This window comes from Bidens hawaiensis, unplaced genomic scaffold, assembly GCF_021521415.1.
Source record: "Bidens hawaiensis isolate Kalapana, Puna unplaced genomic scaffold, B.hawaiensis_p1.1 tig00016461_1, whole genome shotgun sequence".
Lineage (NCBI taxonomy): Eukaryota > Viridiplantae > Streptophyta > Magnoliopsida > Asterales > Asteraceae > Bidens > Bidens hawaiensis.
In genome coordinates, this window is record NW_027492509.1 from 132,806 (window position 1) to 156,180 (window position 23,375).

The 23,375-nt window shown below is 34.5% G+C and overlaps 3 protein-coding genes across 4 annotated transcripts; all 3 read left to right on the forward strand.

Moving 5' to 3' along the window:
- The first annotated feature begins 5,898 nt into the window (after nucleotides 1-5,898).
- Nucleotides 5,899-8,167, forward strand: LOC143551539 (cytochrome P450 CYP749A22-like). The gene is made up of 5 exons (XM_077041944.1): nucleotides 5,899-6,299; nucleotides 6,411-6,634; nucleotides 6,929-7,161; nucleotides 7,244-7,622; nucleotides 7,712-8,167. Exons 1-5 carry the CDS (start codon nucleotides 6,023-6,025, stop codon nucleotides 8,138-8,140), a joined length of 1,542 nt encoding a protein of 513 aa, XP_076898059.1. The 5' UTR covers nucleotides 5,899-6,022; the 3' UTR covers nucleotides 8,141-8,167.
- A 4,717-nt stretch (nucleotides 8,168-12,884) lies between these two features.
- LOC143551561 (receptor-like protein kinase FERONIA) lies at nucleotides 12,885-14,299 on the forward strand. Of its 2 annotated transcripts, none has more exons than XM_077041964.1 (3): nucleotides 12,885-13,951; nucleotides 14,027-14,072; nucleotides 14,155-14,299. In XM_077041964.1, the coding sequence occupies exons 1-3, from the start codon at nucleotides 12,934-12,936 to the stop codon at nucleotides 14,213-14,215; spliced, it is 1,125 nt and encodes a 374-aa protein (XP_076898079.1). In that variant the 5' UTR covers nucleotides 12,885-12,933; the 3' UTR covers nucleotides 14,216-14,299. The 2 variants fall into 2 exon arrangements, with proteins under 2 accessions (XP_076898079.1, XP_076898078.1); XM_077041963.1 differs by having other exon boundaries at nucleotides 14,151-14,298.
- LOC143551530 (ACT domain-containing protein ACR4-like) lies at nucleotides 14,229-15,683 on the forward strand (the record flags this gene model as incomplete). The annotated part of the gene is made up of 6 exons (XM_077041937.1): nucleotides 14,229-14,246; nucleotides 14,314-14,447; nucleotides 14,547-14,592; nucleotides 14,746-14,860; nucleotides 14,973-15,031; nucleotides 15,114-15,683. Coding segments are annotated over exons 1-6 (942 nt in total), but the record flags the coding sequence as incomplete, so codon positions are not given.
- Between the last annotated feature and the right edge of the window lie 7,692 nt (nucleotides 15,684-23,375).

The following is a 23,375-nucleotide window of genomic DNA, read 5'->3' on the forward strand; positions in this document are numbered from 1 at the left end:
CAATCATTTTTTAATTGACCTGTTTCGACCCATGACTCGTTTCGATTCATGACCCAACCCGACCCATTTGCCACCCCTGGTTATAGGTATGTGATAGGTTGGGTGTCAGTAGGATATGTTTTAGACATGTTTGGATGGGTTGTAACAGTTATATAGGCATTAGTTGGATCAGTTATTTTACTTTGATGAGAGTTTGATCAGTTCTTGAAAGTCAAGTTTTAGTTCTTGCATCAGCTCTTGAAAGTTAAATTAAATGTCAAATATTGCATCAGTTCTTGAAAGTCAAGTTATATGGTCAATCTGGTCAAGGGGAAAGTCATCGAGTAGCTCAAGCTCGAAGTTTAACAAGCCTAAGATAGAGCTATTAAGCCGACCCACGAGCCGAGCTTTGGCTCGGTTACAAAAAAGAGCCAGCTCAACCATGTCTTTTGAAATCAAGTTTTTTCTAGCTAGCTTTGTTCGAGCTTTTATTGAGCGAGCTACGAGTTTTGAACAGCCCAGCATCAAAATCGGCTCAACTGCTCAAACTGAAGAACGCTGGTCGGTTTGGTTCATGGTGCGATTTTAGTGGTTTGACGGTTTACAGTTTGGAGCATGGAACGGGCTGTGTAAACCGAACAGAACACATAACATTTATAAGTTCTTTTAGTTTTAGGAATATAAAATTGTGTATATGTATTATTTCCATTAACAATTGGTATTATTTTCTAAAACTTAATACAAAATTATGCTTTTGGGAACAAAAACATTTTTTTCCGTCTAAACCTTAATGTCAAATAGTGAAAACTGGCCGGTTTGGTTTCTCTTTTTCTAAAACCGTAGTTAGCAGTTTGACCCAAAATTTTTCTTCAAAACCGGCCGAACTGGACTCATGCTAGTCATTTGTATTATGATAAGCTAATCGGCTAATTTTGGTGTAACAGTGTATTCAGCAAAATGATGAGTCTGCAGACATACACTGGACTTAGTGTACTTGCCACATTGGCTGTTATCTATCATGTCTTAGTGTACTTGCCCCAAAAAAACCCAAAAAAACCCGAAAACCGGACCGAATACAAACACCTGTTAGATCATCAATATGTTACATTGATGGTGATGAAGGGATCTTAAAGATATAAAGGCTACCCTTTCTGTCTTATGCAAACCTTGCTTTTAGAGTAAGTAATTTCACTTTTAAACATTATTAACTCGATATGCTAATTTACATATTTTTCTTTATACGTTGAATATCTTCTCAATTTTTACTTGTTTAAATTAGGGTCAAGATCTATACAAGTCCGAAACCGAAACTTATTACACGGATCTGATCTCGGTTATGGATTTTAACTATTTTTCGGTTTCGGGTCGGGCCGGTTAACACTCGGTCCGGTCTTATCAGTTTGCTCACCCATATTAGAAACATTAGAACGAACATGTCTTCATATTAAACCTTACAATTATGCATCTCCAAATAATCTGAATAGTGAACCTATTTAAGTTTAACCAGAATGTATGCACCAGTTTAAGTTTAACATTGAAGGCGGAAATTGATCAGAAATGTAGTTAAATCCGGACATGAGTAAGAATGTTTCTCCATTCCATAAACAACACAGTTAACAACAAATTCAATTCAAAAAACCACACCTTAACTATTTGAGTTAATTAAGTACATAGGAAATAAGCATGATTATTGTGAAGGTAAAACAGGCTCACTATTCAGATTATTATAATAAAGAGGATGTACACTAAACACCTATATGATACCACAACAAGAGATTAAGCAGCTTAAACCTAACCAATTTGTGCATCATCAGATCCGTAAGTGTACACCTATATGATACCACAACAAGAGATTAAGCAGCTTAAACCTAACCAATTTGTGCATCATCAGATCCGTAAAGTCACTTTATGACCTAATTTAACACAAAAAGTAAGAGATTATACCGTAAACAATGAGTAATTAGAGCCGTAATCGTGAATTAGACGTAGCAAATCCTTAAATCCAGAGCCGTAATTGTAAAGCCAGAGCCGTAAAGTGAGAGATAGATTATGAGAAATTGTAAAGTGAGAGATCGATGATGAGAGATATGAAATTAGGTTACTGCCATTAGAGATCGATGATATTGAGCCCTAGAAATGAGAGGCCGATGAGATGAAAGAGGGGTTTAGCAGTGTTTTTAACCAAAATTAAAAAGCGACACTTAAAAATGACACACACTTAAAGTGTAGTCCGCGTCTTAAAAAAAAACCTTTTATGACACTAAAACATTGACAAACAAATGCGTGTCTTCGTTTCTTCAAATTTTTATAAAAGATGACAATATTTAGTGACACACGGTTTTTACACGTCATAAAATTACTGTGTGTCATGATTGGCGTGTCATATTTTCTACTAGTGGTTGTTTTGTTTATTTACTTTACTTTAGTTATTTCGGAGCTGCCAAACCTTGTGCCTAGAGGACGATATTGCTGGTTCTTACCAATATTATACTATATATATAATAGATGTACTTGCCTATGTTTATGTAGTGAATTGATAATTACCATTTTTATAGATTTGAAAAAAACTTGACTATGAGAATAGTTAGGATTTAACTATCTCAATCGGAACGAAATTGATAGAAACTTATGTGTTGAAAACTTGAAATGATACACAGGTTTTGAATGCTTGAGATTGTGTGTTAGTTACATATTGACAAAGGTGTATTTGTGATAACAATCTTTTAAGAAACATGACTTTTTCAGATGGGTCAAATTGATAAGAAGGTGCAAGAATGCATTAAGTATAGATTAAACAAATATGTGCTTAAAACTAGTGGGTTTGATGATGTAAGTGGATATAAGAACCGTTTATCAATCTACTTGGAATGAAATTGCTTAAAACAAATTTTTGGGGAAAAGACCTATAGACGACATAACATACGCCATTTCCAGTGTATGATACACTGAATGCATGTAATATGCCACCGAACATTCTCAATAATATTTCACTCATAATTATCGTTAACCTAGCTAGGCAAGTCCATGGGACTTGAGAATGCTGAGTGATCAAAGCAATTGCATCAGGATACTCAATAAAATTTCACTCATAATCATGTTATTGGTAGGATCTAGGAAGGGTGAAATGCAGTCAAACCGTACCTGTTTATATTTCAAATTTAGGTTGTTTCGAGTGAAACTCTCGGCTCTAGAGAAGATATGCATACAAAGCGTATTACAAAAACAAAAAGATGTATGTATAACATTTAAATAGACGGGTTCACATATTTGAATGCTTCACGTTCACAAAATAAAAATAATTATCTAAGATTATCAATTTCGTTCCCTTGTGCATTATCGTTCATAACTGAAATTTTAATTTATGATCAAATGTTTATTAATGATCTAAAAATATACGTTTGCACAATTGCATTATATTAATACATTCACAAACACTGATATCATCGTATCAATCAAAGCTCATAAGATGTATAAGTTCCAACAAATTTATATAAAAAACGAAGAAGCAAAAAAGCATTAAAAATTGCATAACTACTACACAACCACCCCAGCCTATATAAAAAATAAAAAATTGTCAGTGATTTTAGCGTCATCATTATCATTTTAGTATAATATATCAAGTGAGATAAGAATACATATATTGAAATGAGATAGCAGGTGTGGCGTGCACATTCGTGATTGACGATTTTTATTTCATACACCCGCAAACCTTAAGTTTCAAGGGGAAGTGTCCCTTAATGGTGGTTCAGAGGAATCATGACATAGGTTCAGCAACCCACTTCCGCAAATATGTGCATTCCTTCAAGCATCCAACAACGCAAATATTCGACTTTATACCTTTTAACCGTTGTACCCCGCCATTTCAACCATTCACAACCGGCACCATAATGCCGCCCATCACTTGTCACATAGACTTTAATGTCCGGAAGTTAAAGTCGTGCCGCGTGGACTTGTAGTCCCCCAATACCCCCCACAGCAACAAGCCTTATTGATTGACTGTGAAGTTTAGCATAACCATCATTCTTTTCACTGACTTAATTATCGTTTGTGGAGTATCTTTTTTAGTTAATACTAACAACGTAGACTAGAATTTAATATTAAAATTTAACTATAAATATCAATATTAAACTTTAAGTTCAAACTAGACTAACATTTCTCAACTTGAATGTTTTTATTTCTAGTTAACATATTTGCATAATAATGCTTTTGGCTTGATTCTCGTTTTAACTAATATATACCCTTATTTTGTTTTTCACGATTAATAATTAATTAGTATCTTGCCATACATTTTGATGGTTAATATAATGAAAGTTTTGTTAATTGTTACAAAAATTAACCGATACTAATAATTTTAACTTGTATATACTTATTAACGCATTATGGGTAATCACTAAAGTTAGAAGTACAATAAATAGGTGGAGTAGTGGACGGATTAAACAAGAGATAATGACTTTGAGACAAACTAGGAAAAATGAAGTGTAGGTTAAACGGCCTGCTTTTTTTAACGATTTATTATTTATTTTTAGAATATCATAGCTCAGATAATACATCTATATTTATATATAGGCTAGAAACTCTTATGCTACACAAGTTGAATAAAAAAAAATATTAAGGGGGTGTTTGGGATTGCTTATTTTCATCAACTTATAATTTCTTAACTTTTTGAAAAGTAATAAAGTGTTTGGGATTGCTTATACTGTGAGAGTAAAAGTTCCATAAGTTACACTTTTGTAACTTATTAACTTAATGAAAAGTTATAAGGAGGTAAAATAAGGAATCCCAAACCCCCCTAATTAAAACAGACCGAATTCACCTCAAATCAACAACAAACCAAGCACGTACGATTCAATACTCTTTTCACTGTATTACGACTATATTGCTAGTTTTGGTAACATATTTCAATTGCTTTACTAATGTATTAATAAGAACTATAAATTTAAATAATATTTGGTATAATATATGTGATATTTAATTAATTTTTTAGCTTAGTTTTTATTAATTTATTTTACTACGAAATATGTTTCTGTACATTCGATTTCCTGTATAATATGTTTAGTTTTTATTGACTTTATTTTTATGTAACTTTATAATTCTAGCTACTTTATATGAAATTACTGATTTATTTGATTTTTAAATAAACTATAGATACAATTACGATAACTGTCATGTAAAAATGTTTGTTTAGAATGTAAACTCACTATTTGATGTTGATGTTCATGTTTATGTTGATGATCTTTAATTACAGAGTTATTTAACAGATTATTACCTAGTGAAATTATCAACCATACTAATAAGGCAAAATATTTTGAACAAGTCAATTGATTTTTTAAATACACTAATTGAAATTATATAGTCTAGTTGACTATTACAACATTAATAACAGTGACAGTGACAGTGACAGTGACATATAGTGAAACAAGTTTCTTAACATTGAAATTGTTGGAAGTCCCACCTATATTCTACAATGTCTAAAAAAAATTAACGGATTATTAGTAACTATTGAGAACCATATATTAAAGGTTGGTTTATAGAAAAGTTGATCAACAACTTCGGTTCTAAAAATACTAGGAGAATCTTATGATTCGTTTAACTATGTAAAATTATTATTCTGATACAACAATTTTGTTTACTATCCCTGTATTAGTTTATACACACGCATAAATGTATATATGGCACATATTCAATTACTAGTTGGTCGCACAGGCATCCGAAATCTCGACAACCTTGCTATATTAGCATCGAATCAATATTCATATCAAATAAACTCTAGCATCTACATCTTCATATATAATATAATTATAATCTTTAGTTAAAATTGATATGCAATACTATTAATTATAATGCCAAAGTTATATCTAATCAAGATGGAACACCAAATGTTTGACAAAAGAGAACTTAATTACTTTAAGCAAAAAAAAAGGCCGGTTTGAGAAGTCTCTTTCAATTACTGGTCATTAAAGCTTAACATCCTTATAAAATTCGTCATATCACATATGTACATAAATTTCCACGCTTCAACATTCACCTTCTATTATCGATCAATATGATGAGTTTCTTGAGAGTTATGGTAGGACTACTATGTTGTATAGTCTTCCTAGCACTGTTCAAGTTCTTTCACAGATTATGGTGGGTTCCAATGCGTGTCAAGTATGCTATGAACTCACAAGGAATAAGCGGGCCTCCTTATTGTTTCCTCTTTGGAAACTTTAACGAAATCTCCAACATGATAAAGAAATCCACGTTCTCGCCCATGGACATATCACACTATAAATTATTCCCGCGAATTCTACCTCACATTGATTCATGGTTCCATATATATGGTTGGTATATATTATCCATAGTTTATTGAACACTTAAATATCCATAGTTCATTCAACGTACGTACTTGCGACTATGTGTCACATGTGTTTTAAATGTGTGTTTTGATGCAGGAAAAAATATTCTATACTGGCGAGGTCCTTATGCTGAATTAGTTGTGGCAGAACCAGAGCTTCTCAAAGAAATAATGAGTGTCCGGGATATTTCCATGGGGAAACCAGACGTCGGGCCTGTTTTCAAGAAGATACTTGGAGATGGTATAATGTTGTCTCAAGGTGATAAATGGCAAAAACAACGAAAAATAGCAACTCACGCTTTCCACGGCCAAAGGTTGAAAGTAAGTTTATACAAACCACAACTATTAAGGATTTAATAGTTGAGTTATTGATGAGTCAACTCATCCATTCTTGAGTAGAAAATGATTGATGATGTGGTAGTAACTAGTAACTCTTAATAGATTATACATGAAGTTATGTGTTGAATTAATTTGTTTGACTTAAGGAAATGTTAAGGTCTAGGACAAACAATATTCCAACTTATGTGTACTCAACTTTTTATGGAACGAAACATATTTTGGAAATAACTAGTAAGGTTTATTGAGAACATGCCTTTCTTGTTTATCTGACTATAGAACATGCTTCCGGTAATGGTTGAAAGTACCGATATGATGTTGGAAAGGTGGAAAGATGCTGGAACGAAAGAGATAGAAGTCCATAAGGAGTTCAAAATATTGGCATCAGAAGTAATTTCAAGAACCGCGTTTGGCAGTGATTATGAAGAGGGGAAGCAACTTTTTCAAAAGCTTTGGGCATTACGCCAGTTAGTTTCCAAAACCGCATACAAAATTAGGCTTCCTGGCTTAGGGTAAAGTTAATTGATCTACCTTTAGTAGGAACTAGGATGATACAACTTAGTAAAATGATAATATATGTTTTAAACTTCACAGGATGATATTGAAAGATAAAGATGATGCGGAAGCTGATAAACTGCAAGCTGGCATTGATTATCACATTAGACAGATGATAAGAAACAAAGAAAAGACTATAATTTCAGGAGATCAAGACGACTCCATGATGGATTACCTCGGATTGCTTTTGAAGGCACATCATGACAATGATGACACTTACAAGCTCTCCATACAAGATATTATTGATGATTGCAAAAACTTTTACAGCGCCGGCCATTCTACGATCTCTGTTTTGCTTTTGTGGGTTACTTTTCTCCTAGCACTCCACACCGAATGGCAAGAGAAAGCACGCGAGGAGGTTCAAGAAGTATTTGGTAATCAAAACCCGTCTTCGGAAGGAATAACAAGACTCAAGAAAGTAAAGATTATTTATCAAACTCTCATTTTCTAGTTCCTTTTTGCTATTTTTATTTAATAAAATTGTATCTTTTTTCCGTATTCATACAGATGGGCATGATATTCAATGAGACATTACGACTATACCCTCCTGCGGTTTACACTATTCGAAGAGTACCGAAGGAAACGAGAGTTGGAAATCTGGTTCTTCCGCCAAACATAAATTTACATATACCAATATTGGCGCTTCATCAAGACCCCGGAATATGGGGAGAGGATGCTCATCTCTTCAAACCCGAAAGATTCTCGGAAGGGACTGCCAATGCAGTTAACAACAATCCAGCAGCATTCATCCCTTTTGGTTATGGACCACGAATCTGTGTAGGCTCCAATTTCGCGATATATGAAGCTAAAATAACCCTCTCGATGATATTACAACGCTATAGATTCACTCTCTCCCCAAACTATGTCCATGCACCAATTCAGCATATCTCGCTTGAACCAAAGTTTGGTGTTCAGATAATGCTTCAAGCTCTCTAAAGCTCCGCTTCTTGTGGCTAGTGTGCACCTAATTATGAATTGTTTGAATTTAACAAATTTAGTGAAACTTAATACCCAATGTTGTTCACTTGTTCCGATCCTTTCACTATATAAAATTACAAGATATGGAAGAGATGCCTAAATGCCGATCCAAGATTATTCATCAAATTAGTAAAGAAATCGGGCAGGAGATTCCTAAAGTGACTAAGTTTTGGGTTCGGGTATAATCGGGTTACTTTTTTCTTGGATTCGGGTTTTTGGGTCGGGTTAGTTCATGTTCGGTTTTTCACGGTTCAGGCTTCAGAAATCAGTTAAAAGTGATAGCCCTAATTGATTGTACCAGTGAGCCACATGAAAGTCAATTATTCATAGGATTTAGACATTCATTATTCAACAACTTATTCTAAACGTTTCAAAAATGCTTATAAATAATATCTTTACATGTACGTATGTTCTAAACTCTTTTTTAGAAAAAGAATCAAAATTACCAACCATCCGCCTTTTTCAGGATGGAGAGGCTGTTAGGATTAAACACACACACGAACCAAACACAAACACGAAAACAATAAACGAACACGAGAGTTTAACGTGGTTCGGTCTAAAATGACCTACGTCCACGGGTGGCAACTAGATATTCTTTATTGAGTGACAAATAATTACAAGTACATAGCAATGTTTAAATATAGATTGAACTAGGGTTTGTAAATTATTGAACAAGAAATCCAAACCGGGTCGGGCTTCGGTCTAGCCACCCTACACCCGTCTGCCCTTTGGACTTCAAATAATAAACCTGGCCACACAAAGCCTACGAACCCAACAATCTCCCACTCGGAGGCCTTGAGCACTCTCATCTGCATTCCTTATTGTACTTCTGTAATCCGAACATTAAACATCTTCTAGTTGCCACCGCCTTCTCATCAATTAACTTGAAGGCCACGGCTAAAACTGCCCCTGACTCGTTCTCTATCCCTACCGGCTCCCACTGTAACGAACTGCCGGATCCTGAGATACCCCGAGAACAAACACTCTCCAAATTCAGCAAGCAATTCATTGAAGAGACTTTAACAGCTGGAATACCAGTTTTCTTAATCCACTGTCGACCTGGAACTCTAACTGAAACACAACCTGTGCTCCCACTAGGGGTGAGCAAATTAACCGTCATAGCTATTAACCGAACCATAACCGAAATGACCGAACCGATTTTAACCAATAACCGACATAAACGATGGGTCGGTTAATTGATTTTTTGAAAACCGCCAAATACGGATCGGTTTTGGTTGAAGATAATTCTAAACCCGCCATAACTGAACCGCCCCATTTATTTGACTATGAAATGAGATATATGTACTTGTATATGAATTAATAGCTAATCTATATCAGTATATGTATTATTGAAAAATCCTAAACGGATCTATATGTGTTATTTACAAAATGATAAACGGATTTATAAAGTCAAAACGAATTTATAAAAATTAAAAAGAACTCACTCTTCGCTTTCTCATTCTTTTTCCTTATCTATAGTACTTTTTATGTCAATTGTGGAGTTGTCCATGTTAAACTTTGTCAGATGTTATTCAGTTCTCCATGTTAGGTTAGAATTCATATATACATTATTAATACCATTTTTATAAATAGAAATGTATTGAAAACTAAAATAAAAACTATCAAATTTCTAGTGTGGTTTATAAATCATGTTTCGTTATACATGAGTAAGGTACATAACTTTGACTGTTTTAACCTTCCTAGCTCGTTCATCCTGAATCTTCACTCTGGTTGTTTGTTACTTGCAAAACGAACATTCTTTTGCCCACGAGATTCTGTGAACCGGACTTTGTATTTCACCAAAACTGGATCCACTCCTTTCGGTGACATATCGACCATATACAACGAACCTGTTTTCTTGCCACGAGAAACCACGAGATTCCCTTTGACTACCTTCCACTGTCCATCCTCGAACTTAACATCGTAACCCTGGTCATCCAACTGCCCAACTGAAATCAAACGTTTTTTCAAACTTGGAATAACCCTCACGTATTTCAAAGTCCAAGAAGTACCGGCTAAAGTTATCAAATCAACATCTCCCATACACGTAACCTCTAAAATATCATCGTCCGCTAGTCGAACACAACCAAAATCCCCAAACTTTAGATTCTTCGTAGTTTCACTACAGTGGCATGAAACGACGCACCAGAATCTATCACCCAATCAATAACGTTACTCTAAACACTACAAATCAAAGCCTCTTCGCTACTGACCCTATCATCTCTGTCGTTTACTGTAACGTTCACCTCTTTCTTACCATTCAGACACTGATTCCTGAAGTGTCCCTTCATTTTACAACCCCAGCATTCAATATCTTTACGAGTCCTATACTGACTCCTCTTCCTGCTCCCACTACCTCGATGTTTTCCCCTACTTCTGCATTCGGTGACTAACATATTTCTTGATGATTCACTTGAACTTACGCATCTTGAATCTTCTCCCAGAATCATATCTCGAATCCCATCAAAGATAATTTTTGTAGACGAACTACAAACCGTAGTCACTATTTGCGACCAACTGTCAGGCAAAGACGATATTAACAATAGGCTTTGAACTTCATCATCAAACTTAATGTCGACTGACACTAAGCGGGACATGAACGAATTAAGATTATTAATATACGTTGCAATAGACCCACCCTCTTTCATTCTTGTTGTCACTAGCTCTCGGATAAGATAGACTTTATTCACTGCCGAAGGCTTCCCATACATGTTGGATAGTGCCTCCATCATACCACGGGCTGTGGTTTCTTTCATGATGTTAAACGCCACATCTTCCGACAAGGACAGTGTAATACAAGCCCTAGCTTTCTTGTCTAACTTATTCCACTCTGCTTCCAAATCTTTATCATCCTCAAGCACTACATCCAAGTCTTTCTAACAAAGTAGTGCCTCAATCTACATATTCCACCAACCAAACTTCTGTCCATCAAACTTCTATATCAAACCCTTTCCGTCTTCTGCCATGACAATGACTAAAACAAAAACCCGGATAAAAGCAGAGACATACAGAACAATGGCACGGGCCTGAACTTAACGGCTGTTCTACTGAACTCTGTTAAATAATCAACCTATTTAAATGCAGTGGAAATACAAACTGTAAACCAGAAACTGAAACTTTAAACTGAAATGATAAAACCTAACAAACGTGGTTGGCACTGGTTTGGTTCCGTTAACGCTTCTTTTGACTCGACAATTGTTCTTCTAAAAAAATAGGATCTTGATTCAACTGTTCTTGACTCGCTCTTTCTTAATCAAATAATAATCTCTTGGCTAGACTGCCCAAATTATTTTTAGCTCCACCCACACAAATTAAAATAATTGTTTATTCAGTCAAACAAAGTTGATCTATTTCACCAACCACAAATTAAAGTTGCTGAGATGCTGCTCTATTTTCTTAAACCAAGAAAATGTGCTAAATGGGTTGCTGCCCAACGAACAAAAAAAATTTGTCTACCAACCAAATTTGACCTATTTTCCTTTTAACTTGTTAGACAAGAAGACAAAACAAAAAAAAATCTACTGCTGTTTTTTTTTTCTTCTTGAATGGCGCACAATAACCAGCAAAATATAACAATGCTAACTTTGATAGATGGTCACGAGATGCAAAATAACAGTTGTAGAATAATTTATTTCAACAAAAATAACAGAACCTGATAATAACGATCGTCGGCGACTGGTCCTAGTGGCGCTACTACGGCAACGAGAAATGATGGCGGCGACAGCGGAACCCTAGCGACTGCTAGCGGTGACGTGGCGGCGTAAGAAACGGTTCAACGTGTTCTTCGTGTGATCCGAACCTAAGCTCTAGATATCACTTGTTAGGATTAAACACACACGAACCAAACAAAAACATGAAAACAATAAACGAACAAGGGGATTTAACGTGGTTCGGTCTAAACTGACCTACATCCACGGGTGTCAACTAGATTTTTTTTATTGAGTGACAAATAATTACAAGTACATAGCATTGTTTAAATATATATTGAACTAAGGTTTGTAAATTACTGAACAATAAATCCAAACCGGGCCACCCTATAAACGAGCTTCGGTCTGGCCACCCTACACCCGTCTGTCCTTAGGACTTCAAATAATAAACCTGGCCACACAAGACCTATGAACCCAACAGAGGCAACCGAGGTTGACATCTGCCTGATTTAGAGTATGCCCAGCAAAGCGTAACGTCTGCTTAAACTCAGCTTCAGGAAAGGTATGAATATATACCCAAGCTATGATTTATGAAGAGACATGTCACTAAACCCAAATACGCATGGTTTTAGAAAAAGGGTGGAACGTTGACGTGGATGGGATTAGGTGTTTTTATAATATAAAGGTATACCTGTAATTATAAAATAAATATATGTTTTACTGTTAAACAATTAGAACTATATAAAGGTATAGCTGTATTTATAGAATTAAAAATTTAGAACCATATATTATAAAAGGTTGACTTTGTGTTAGTATTATTCTTTGATGACCCTTATTCTTTAGTTTATTAGGTTTTCAGATTCAGATATTTCTTGAAAAGATGTTAGTTAAGTCAGAAAAGAAATTTGATTGCGGTTTCGTAGAAGGATGTTTAAATTTTTAAATAAGATTCAGTAGCTTCTCTCATTAAATTAACTAACTAAAATATTAAAGTTCCAGGTATTTGATTCTTCAATTGTTTTGATATATATGGTTTTTTTGCTGTTGAATCATTTCTCTGTTTATTCTCAAAATATTTCACATTATAGTTGTTAATTCTTCAACATGCTTCCACCGTCGTTACCGGAGATTTTATGCCGTGAATTTTCACTTTCTGAGATCATATCTGCCACAGACAACTTCTCCCGGGACCTAATCATTGGAAAAGGTTCCTTCGGAAACGTGTACAAAGGCACAATTGTTCTCACACCTGGAAACACAACCATTGTTGCCGTGAAACGAAGGAGTTCAGACTCGAAGCAAGGTTTAGACGAGTTTTGGACCGAGGTAACGTTACTGTCACGGTGCCAGCACGCTCATCTCATTTCTCTTATCGGTTATTGTGTTGATCAAGACGCCAATGAAATGTTGCTAGTTTACGAGTACATGCCCAATGGAACACTAGCTGATCACATTTACAAAAAGAATGATAAATCTGTTTTGTTGAGTTGGGAGCAACGGCTAAAGATTTGCATAGGCGTTGGACGTGGATTGGATTACCTGCACACAAGAACTAGAATCAATCAAATAATTATTCACCGTGATTTGAAAAGCTCTAATATTTTATTGGATGCGGATTGGGCCCCTAAAATATCGGATTTTGGTTTGTGCAAAAAGTGTAGCGGCAACCTGATGCCTGGTATTCGGATCATTCCAATCATTGCTAGCTTAAAAGGCACGCGAGGGTATATGGATCCTCACTATTGTAAGACTCACGAATTGTCAACCAACACCGATGTGTATGCGTTTGGTGTAGTGTTGTTGGAAGTGTTATGTGGGAGGCGGTCACTGGATTTTGAAGCGGCGGAGAGGGAAAAGAGGCTGGTGTTGTGGGCAAAGCATTGTATGAGAGAAGGCGTTGTGCACAGGCTCGTTGACCCCGGTCTATGGGGGAGCTTGACTGATGTCGGTTTACATGTTTTTCTGGATATTACATTAAAATGCTTGCAAGATCAACCGAAGAAGAGACCTACATTGGCCGAAGTGGTGGGGAAGTTGGAAATTGCTTTGGCATCACAGTTTGCCACCACGTATTCATCGTCTTCGTCTGTGGATAGTGGAATCTTTAAACATTTTAACCAAGGTACAGTTAAATCTTTAAACACGTGTCTAGTTTTGGCTTTTCTCTAAAATACAGGATTTGTTGTTGTTTCATCAGTGGCGTATTCGAGCACTTCCGCAAGCTCAAATGTTGACGCGTCCAGGTAATAAATCTTGCTTTCAATATCGTTTATATTCTCGACAATTTTCCTGAATGTCAAGTTTTTTATGATGTTTATTAGACAGTCAGTTGAGACAGGGTCAAGTAAAAGTGATACCAACAAACAGGCATGTCTTTCCTAATTAATATTATATTATTCATGTTTCATCTTTGTTTTGCATACAAATTACAATGACAACAACATTTTTTTATTTATAAAAAACTAGTTGAATGATTCTGTACAGGATCCTATAGACTTGCAAAGTACTCAGGTGAAAACTAATGTGTCCATTCCTGTATCTTCCAAAACAAATGATATATTGCCTAATGACAAGGATGATGAACATGAGAAACTTTATAGGATACTGAACTCACTCAGGTACAGACATTCGACATTCGTCTCTTTCGTATTAAGAAAAAAGGTGACTCCATTAAAGGTATAATCCATCCTTAAGTATCTTCAACTTTTCTTTGCCAGTGTTGTGACGGATAATAACTCTTGCCAGAATGCTACACTCATACAGGTATGTGTTGCCCGTGAACTCGGGTATTTATAGTCCGGGTTTGAGCGGTAATTTCACCGACCATGAAACTAAACCGAAATCAATGACTGGTTTGAGTAGTTTCACCGACTTGAATAGGGCCCTAAAACTCCTTTTTGTAACAATCTTTTGCAGATCAATGGTATTAACATACAAGAAGTACTATTAGAAGTTGTCCAGGTTTTGACAGATATAGATTGCATATTTACTAAAGCTTCAATAACTTCGGATGGATCCTGGACCATGAATGGTATAATATGTTCTAATCTGCTACAATTAATTTGATGAAAGATTTTTTTGTTTGTGTGTACCAAATAATTTGTCAAAACTTGTTGCATAACCGAGTCTATTCATTTTGACAGTTTTTACCGTAACTGATCCAGAGGGAAACAAACTGACTCATGATGTAAACATTCACAAGGTAATATTTATATTCTGTTCATAAGACAGTATTTACATTGTCCCTAAAACAACCTGATAGTTTAGATAACATATGGTCTCAGAATCTTGGCTCGGGCACCAGCTTTACTGACTTGATAAAATCTGTTGCGCTGCCAGCCTCAGCGGACTTCACGGTTATCGAGTTAATAGGAAGTGATAGACCGGGGCTACTCTCGGAAGTGTGCACGGTTCTATTAGACTTAAGGTGCAATATCATGAAGCTAAACTTATGGACTCACAACACAAGGGCTGCATTCATAATTCTAGTAACTGATGAAGAATCAGGGGCGGCTGTTACCGACCCCATGAGACTTAATAATATAAAGAAAAGGCTTTTCTGTGTGCTTACATCAAGTATTCACGACGATAAAGAAGCTAATGTTGTGGTCACTCATGGTGCAAGTGTCCAGACCGAACGCCGGCTGCATCAGATGATGCTTGCAGATGGTGACTACGAGAGAGGGGGTGGAGTTGATTTAGAGGAATCACAAAGGCCTGATGTGAATGTTGTTAACTGGTACGACAAATATTGTTTGGTAGTCACTATTCGATGCGCAGATAGGCCTAGACTATTGTTTGACACAATATGCACATTGACAGACATGAATTACATTGTTCTTCATGGGCATGTAATTTTCAGGTTTTTTAACTTTTGGTGGCTTTCGCACTTTTTTTCATTATTTATTTGTATCAAGCATAATGTGTTTTTGTGTTCAAAGGAATATTGTATCAGACACGTAAACGGTTCAGCTGAGATATCAAACGCCGAGAGGCAAAGAGTAATCAAATGCATTAAAGCAGCCATTGAAAGAAGAGTGTCCAAGGTAAGACATTAATAAACTTGTATAATCTACTACACAAAATTAATATAAACGAAGAAAGCATACATGTACTTTATTGTTCATCATCAAACCCTATTTGTAATATGCAAAACAGTATAAAGGAATGGACGCCGCGTTTCATCCAAATGTTTATTTTCATTAGCTGGACCGAATGGCCCATAGTTAAATACATAAACATAAGTTCATTGTTAGATAAAATAATACTAATAAAACAACTTATCCTATGTTTTATGGTTAAAGTTAATAAGGTGATACTTGTTTTGTTTAAGGGTTTGAAGCTAAAGCTATGCACAACGGACAGAATTGGTCTTTTATCTGATGTCACTCGCTTTTTTCGTGAGAATAGCCTCATGATAACGAGAGCTGATGTGGAAGCACAGGGTGGCAAAGTTGTATATACATTCTACGTTCATGATATCTCAGGGAATTCGGTTGACTCTGAGATTATTGATTCACTTAAGAAAGAAATAGGGGATACTATTCTCGAAGTGAAACACAACCTTCAAGACTTGATCCGAACTCCTCAAGAATGTTTTGGCGGTCTATTTAACTTTCTGCTTTGGCAGTTTAATAAAGTAATAAGACTTCTTTTTGCAAATGTTTCTAAATCCACTCTATAAATCAACTAGTTGGTTTACCATTATATAAGTTTAACTACTCGTATTTTAGTAGTCCTGGCAACCTTAACCGGAATGTTTATGAAAAAACTTTATTAAAGGACAGAGGAGATAGCAAGTTGTGATAGTTTCTTATCATTCACATATTATCAAGTACCTCTATGACAATAGCATTCTCGGACGATTCATTATCAAAAACAACACTGACAAAAAGAATTGAATATAGTTAGATGACTTCAAGGATATGCGACAATAATGGAAGAAAATATATTAGAAATATATTCAGTACTTGGGTGGGTTTATTCTCCGGGCCAGTTTGTCTAACTCAGAAATGCCATTAGACGTTTCGGAAATATTGTTAATGTCAGAAGGAACATCTAAACCGCTTAAGTTAATCGATGATTTAGACCTCCGATGTCTCCTAACAGTGGTGGTGGTGGTGTTTGACTCCGAGTCAGGATCCTGTACAAAATTTTTCAATCACTATATACAATATACAAAAATGAATGTGGACCGAGAAGGTGATAGGAAAGACATACATGTTTGGTGGAGTCGCTTTTACCGGACCCTGTCTCAACTGTGCGTCTGTAGAGATCCGGAGAGTGAAATTTTAATAAAAATATAAGAAGTTACAAATTCTAGATACATAGAAAGAGAATATTGAGGGACGTTGAATACAACGATACCTAAGTGAGTCTGCGTCTGAGTTTGAATGAGAACTTGACTTGTCCACTGATAAAAGAACATAAACAAAAGCAATCAAATCAACATATCGTGCGCATCGTCTACTTTCTAGAATGGCTAATGCATAAAGCAGTTACAATTTAAAAAATAAAAGTACATAAATAAAATGAACAAACTTTTAACCCTTTAAATACATATCTCACATTCTTTTTCATGCAATTCTATTTATTTTTAACCATTTCACTCAAAATCACACACTAACAGCTAGAATTCCATCAAGAGTTTGGACCGTTGACGAAGAATTGAAGCGGTCTTGGCAGATGAATGCATTGGATAACCACAAGTCCGTAAGCGGAGGATTTTGGACGGAAATTTTAGTGGAATTCGAACAGAATTTTGGTGTAGTAAATCGCACAAAACACCAAATCAGCTCAAAGCTAGTTGAAGGGTAACTTGAAACCCAAGATTACCATATTCAGCGAACAATACAGCCATGCACTTGACGGACAAACGGAGTAAACCGAGTAAGGCATCCTTGCCCCCTAGCACCATTAATAAAGTATATTGGCATGGTTAAATATGAAACATTCAATTTATAAAGTCATCCCTAATTAAGTTTAATCACACCTATCACTTACATTCAAATTTGTAAATGACACAAATATCCATGCTTAACATTAAAAAAATAACGGGGTAGTGAAATGGATGAAAATGACAAGATTTGAAAACCTCAAAGATATAGCCGAAAATAAATAAATAAAAACTTGTTTTTGTACTAACGTTGAGAAACTGACCAAACATCATATGAAAATGGCACTTTAATTTTTATTTTTATATTACTTTTTATAAAAGAAGAAATGACACATATTATGTACAATACGTTAAAATTATTGTCAACATAACTCCTCACGCGTTTGTTTGTGTGAAATAGAAAATGAAGTCATTTTGTTGTTTTCATAAATTCCATAACATAAGATTTTGATTGTTATTTTATGACATCATACGAATATAAAATGCAAAAATCATCTACTTTAAATTTTGTTGGTGTTTTCATAGTAATTTCCTAGTCGCGATTTATTAATATTTTATGTATAATAGTTTCTAATAAGTCTATATAAATAAACTAATTTAAGTTATCTTTTAAACTACGAATTGACTACAGGTAACAGTTATAAACAAATTATATCAAAAATCTGAAGTTGAATTTAACGTTCATAAATTATGTGTATTTATACAATCAACATCTTAAATTATGTTTATCAAAAATCTATATTTATTTTTTTGATTTAGTGTTAAATCTTTGTGCATATAGTAACGTACTTATAGTAACAGTGCATTTTGATTTTTGAAATAGGGTTTCATGCTTATCACTCGCTTCTTGCTAACACAGATGATTTTCAGGTTACTACTCGCCTCAGCTTCGTTTTCACAGTTTTTATATTTAATATCATGTGGATGTATGAAGAAACTTTATAATTTTATTCCCTCTGATTTGTCCTCTAAATAAGAATCTTTTAACAAAATTAGGATATGTGGTTTATGTCAGTTACATTTTCCAGTTGAATAACATCACTTCATGACTCCTTTACCACACCAATTTTTAGAAACCCGTCAATTAAACCGTATCAGCGATAATCCATTGACTGCAGAATTTAGTGCATATTTTATGTTACTATATCTTTTTTGTTACTGCAGTTTTTTTTTTTTTTTTGGTTATCTCCGCCATGAGTATGAAGTCCCGCTACAATGGTACCAAGCCATGGTGGATCATCAGGTAAATCTTGCAGCTGATTTGGAATCTAAAGCTCTCCAAACCAAGTAATTAATCTCTTGTGTTATTTACATGGATGACTGATAGCTTTGGGATGTGTGAAATTGGACATTTGTTTATCATCATAACATAAAAAATAGTTGATAAGTGCAAGAGAATCTTGAATTTTATGTTGATGAAAAAGGTAGCTAAGGAAACAAAATTGAATTAGGTCTGTTATATGCACATAACCTTTAGTTGTTTTAGAATAGAACTTTGAACGCTAAAATATGCAGTTATGAGATTTTTAGTCCCCATAACTAGAATAGAGATTTATTACAGTTAGCCTTTTTTAAATGGTGTTATATTAAAAGTGTTTATTTACTTCTTTTAAAATGAAATAAGCCAGATTATAGTGAATCAAGTCAAAATTAAACGGGTCTACACAGCAATCACACAGGGTCATTGTCCCGGTCTAATTGGGTCGATCTTTAAAAGGTCGAGTTTCGTTCGGCTCAAAAATGGTTTAGAACGAAGAACTAACCTCATTTATGAAGAAAGATGAGGTTAGTTAAGACACGTAAACCTGAACGCATTACCCTAACACAGCCCGTTAAGAAGTTTCAGTTATGTTCAGGGAAAAAATGGTTCAGATTGAAATAGGAACTAACCTCAGTTTGGAGGAAAGATAAAGTTATTTAAAACACGTGAACCTGAACACAACCCGAGTATTCACGGGTTGACCCCGTAGAGATTTTTTTTCTATGTACTAATTTCTGTTTTATATTTCAAATTTTAATAGATAACGGAATTTTAGTGGTTTGGATGATGAAAAATGTGTGTATTTCCAGTTTCCACATAATATAGAAGTTGTGGTAACTCTTTTTGGTGTTGACTCGAAACAATTATTTTCACTATGGACTATTTTACTCCTGAACACATGGGACTTTAAACTTCGAAATTTAAATTGAATACAAGCTCATCCATAATCCAAATCTAAATTCAAACTTGACATTGCAGCCCTACAAGTTTTAAACTTCCCTTTTAAAATTGTGAAGCTTGAAATATGGTACCACTTTGACTTTTGATTTTGTCAATTATTACTTGCAGATGGCTAATTGATGTATTAATCTTCAGGCTGACTTTTTAAATTTGACCTGTTATTTTCTAATAGCACCATCAACTGAATTATCCATTTAGCCAAGTTGAGTTCGGGACTTGATGTTATTGAATTTTGAATGCCGAATTATATGCTACACACTACTAATGTATCCATGAATTCATGTCCATGAGAGTTTAAGTGACACACAAACAACTGTGTTTGTCTATGCATGTTTGCCACACACCACTGTGTAGGCCTAAATTTACATATGTTGAAGTTAAAGACTAAGTTAGACATTGCAGTTGCGTACAAATGTACAATATCACATAAGTATACTAATGTCTCTATATATGTACAGATATTCTGTCACTGCACCCACGATTCAGTACAAACTATTGCTACTGTCTTTAATTACACAATGGCTTTGTTCACAGGTCAAACATATGACAACATTATAAAATAAAAAAAAAAACGAGATATACACTGTCACACCCCGACCAAAGGCGCCGGAACATGCCGGGGTGCAACGATTGCTCATAAGCGCGTGACACTATTTAAAGCGACAATATTTAACAAACTCATTTCATTTCACAACATCAAAAATGTCACATAACCAAATATTCATAACTCAAATACAACAAAATATAACAAAATATAGCAAATCAAATATTGTTCATTTTTGCTAATATCCTAACGGTATTTGTGACGTTTTCTTCACCGAACTCCATAATCAACCTAGATGCAAACCTGTAACATTTCATAAAATAAAGTTTAGCAACACAAAGGTCGGTGAGCAATTCATAAGTTTGAACAATAAATATATAGTATGAAAAGCCACAAAACTAGTATACAAAACCATAAATAATAGCTATAAACTTGGATAAATAGTTATCGCTAACAAGTTAGCGACACCCAACTATAAGGGGTTGCCAAATAGTTTAGGATTTTATAGTTATCGTTAATTGCATTACGTTAACGACACCTTGCCATGAGGGGTTGCCAAATGGTCTAGGATTTATAGTTCCACCATCCAAAAGCGATAAACGCATAGTCAAATAAGCATAGAACACCAAATCGAGCAATTATTCAAGTAAGGTATACAACAACGTTTGTGGTTTAAGACCCAAGTATAAAACATTTAGTTTAGATAAGTTGAAATGTCACCCCCAAAATAAAAGATTGAAAACGAGGTATGAAGTTACTCACGTTCAAGTAATAAACTTGAAAGATTGATTATTTGGAGATTTGCCGGAACGACGAGTTTAACGTATGAAGCCTAAATAAAAGAAAGTCTTGGATTTAGAAAGGTTGTCTTGAAGATCTTTAAATAAAATAATTGTTGCAAAAACTAATCAATTAAAGTTCAAGGTTTAAAATGTAACTATTTAAGAATTTATAATAATAACCCTTTTAAAAAATGTAAGTTTGCTCAAAACCGGGTTAAAGTATCTAACCTTAATATTTACTTAACCAATGTTAAGTAATAAATTGGGAAAATGCTAAAATGCAAGTTCCATTAGGCTAAAGATACTAAAACTGGTTTTTAACGAGTGTTCGGGTTGTCGGTTCGGGTCTTCACAAATGGTCAAACCCAAAGTCAACTTTCCAAAATATTAATTGTTATGAGATAACTCATTAAAACATACTAACACTTAACCAAGTATGTAGATCCATTGTTTAGAACTAACAACGCACGTTAAGCGAGTATTCGGTTTTGTCGGTCCAAACTATGTTATGAGATCAAGTTGGATCCAACTATTCCAAGTACTTAAGAAAATAATTAAAATCAGTTTGTAAACTATTTTTTTAAGAAATATACAAGTCTTGATAGCTAAAAACACACTTGTGTGTCTTAAGCGAGTAAAAGTCGGTATAGTTCGGTTTGGTTCGGTCTCCATCTCACAAATAGTTCATAGATGGTTTCTACATGCCCAAATATCATAGAACTTGTATATTGGTTTATAAATGAAGAAAACTTAAATTTTACAACAAAAAAAAGTTAACTACAAGTCTTTTAAGCAAAAGTTTCGGTTTAGTTCGGTTTCCATCTCCCAACGAGTTCATAGATGGATTCCATATACTTAATATCAAAGAACTTGTAAAAATGATTTTTGAAACTCAAATCTAGCAACAAACATGTTTAAACAACTATTTTAACAAAACTAGTAAACAAAAGTTCGGTTTCCGGTTTGGACTAGTTTCGGTTAAACCGAGGTTAGTCTTATACAAACCCACACCATGGAACTTGTAAATAAGATGAACAAACTAAAGGGTTAGAAGTTAGTCATAAGTTATATGTATAATAAGTTATGTGTGTGTAAATATATATCAAGAACACGAAGTCCTCCATGAAGCCTTGCCTTATGACATTCGAAACTTAACCAACCAGAGTCGGTGAAGTAACAAATAAAGGAAACAAGGGGTGTGTATTATATATATGTTGTACCACCATGTTCAGGAGTTAGTAATGTTAGATGAACAAGTTCGAATGAAAGACTATAGTTAGTTTGACTTGAGAAGTCAAAACTTCAAGAATACATAAGAAATAAAAACCTTGAGAGTTTTGAGAGAGTTTTTGGAGATGTAGCAAGAGTAAAATGAAGAAGATGGGTGTGTATATATAGGGAAGGAGTGAAGGGTTGGGTATAAAGATTCTTTTATGGTTTGCATAAAAATGGGTATGTTTAAATGGTCAAACAATGCATAATAAAAAAACAATATTTTATATATTTTATATATTTTAAATGACAAGATCCAATATTTTATATATTTGAAATGTTCGGGTTACAAACGGGTCGGGTTTACATAACAAAAGTGACCCGAAATTGACGAATGTCACATACATCGACCCAATAATAATAATTGATTTAATATATTACTATTATTATTATTATTATTATTATTTATTTCAATGTTTTTTTTATAAAAGGCAAGAATTTATAGCAAGAGTTTCAGGTTAGCAACTTAGCAAGAAAGTGACCTTCGGAATATGTAGCTACAGCTAAATGGCAATGGTATTTCTTTTTTAGGTCCAGTGACTACTTTTCAACTTCATATTCTACATGTGTCTCAATTTCTGTTATGGTTTTATAACAAATAATGATGTTTATTTATACTTTTTACTTTAAAGTTTGACTTGGTTGGATGTGATTTACATGTAGATTCCTACCCGCACGGTTGAAGCAAGGCTAGATATTTGGTTTCTACTGTTGGCCGTTTTCGGGAACCCAAGGTGCAAACTAACAAGGTATACATATATAGAAGTAATTCAACAAATGTTGGTTCATGTGGTGAATATACGAACTTAGATAAATTACTTGTAGAGTTGT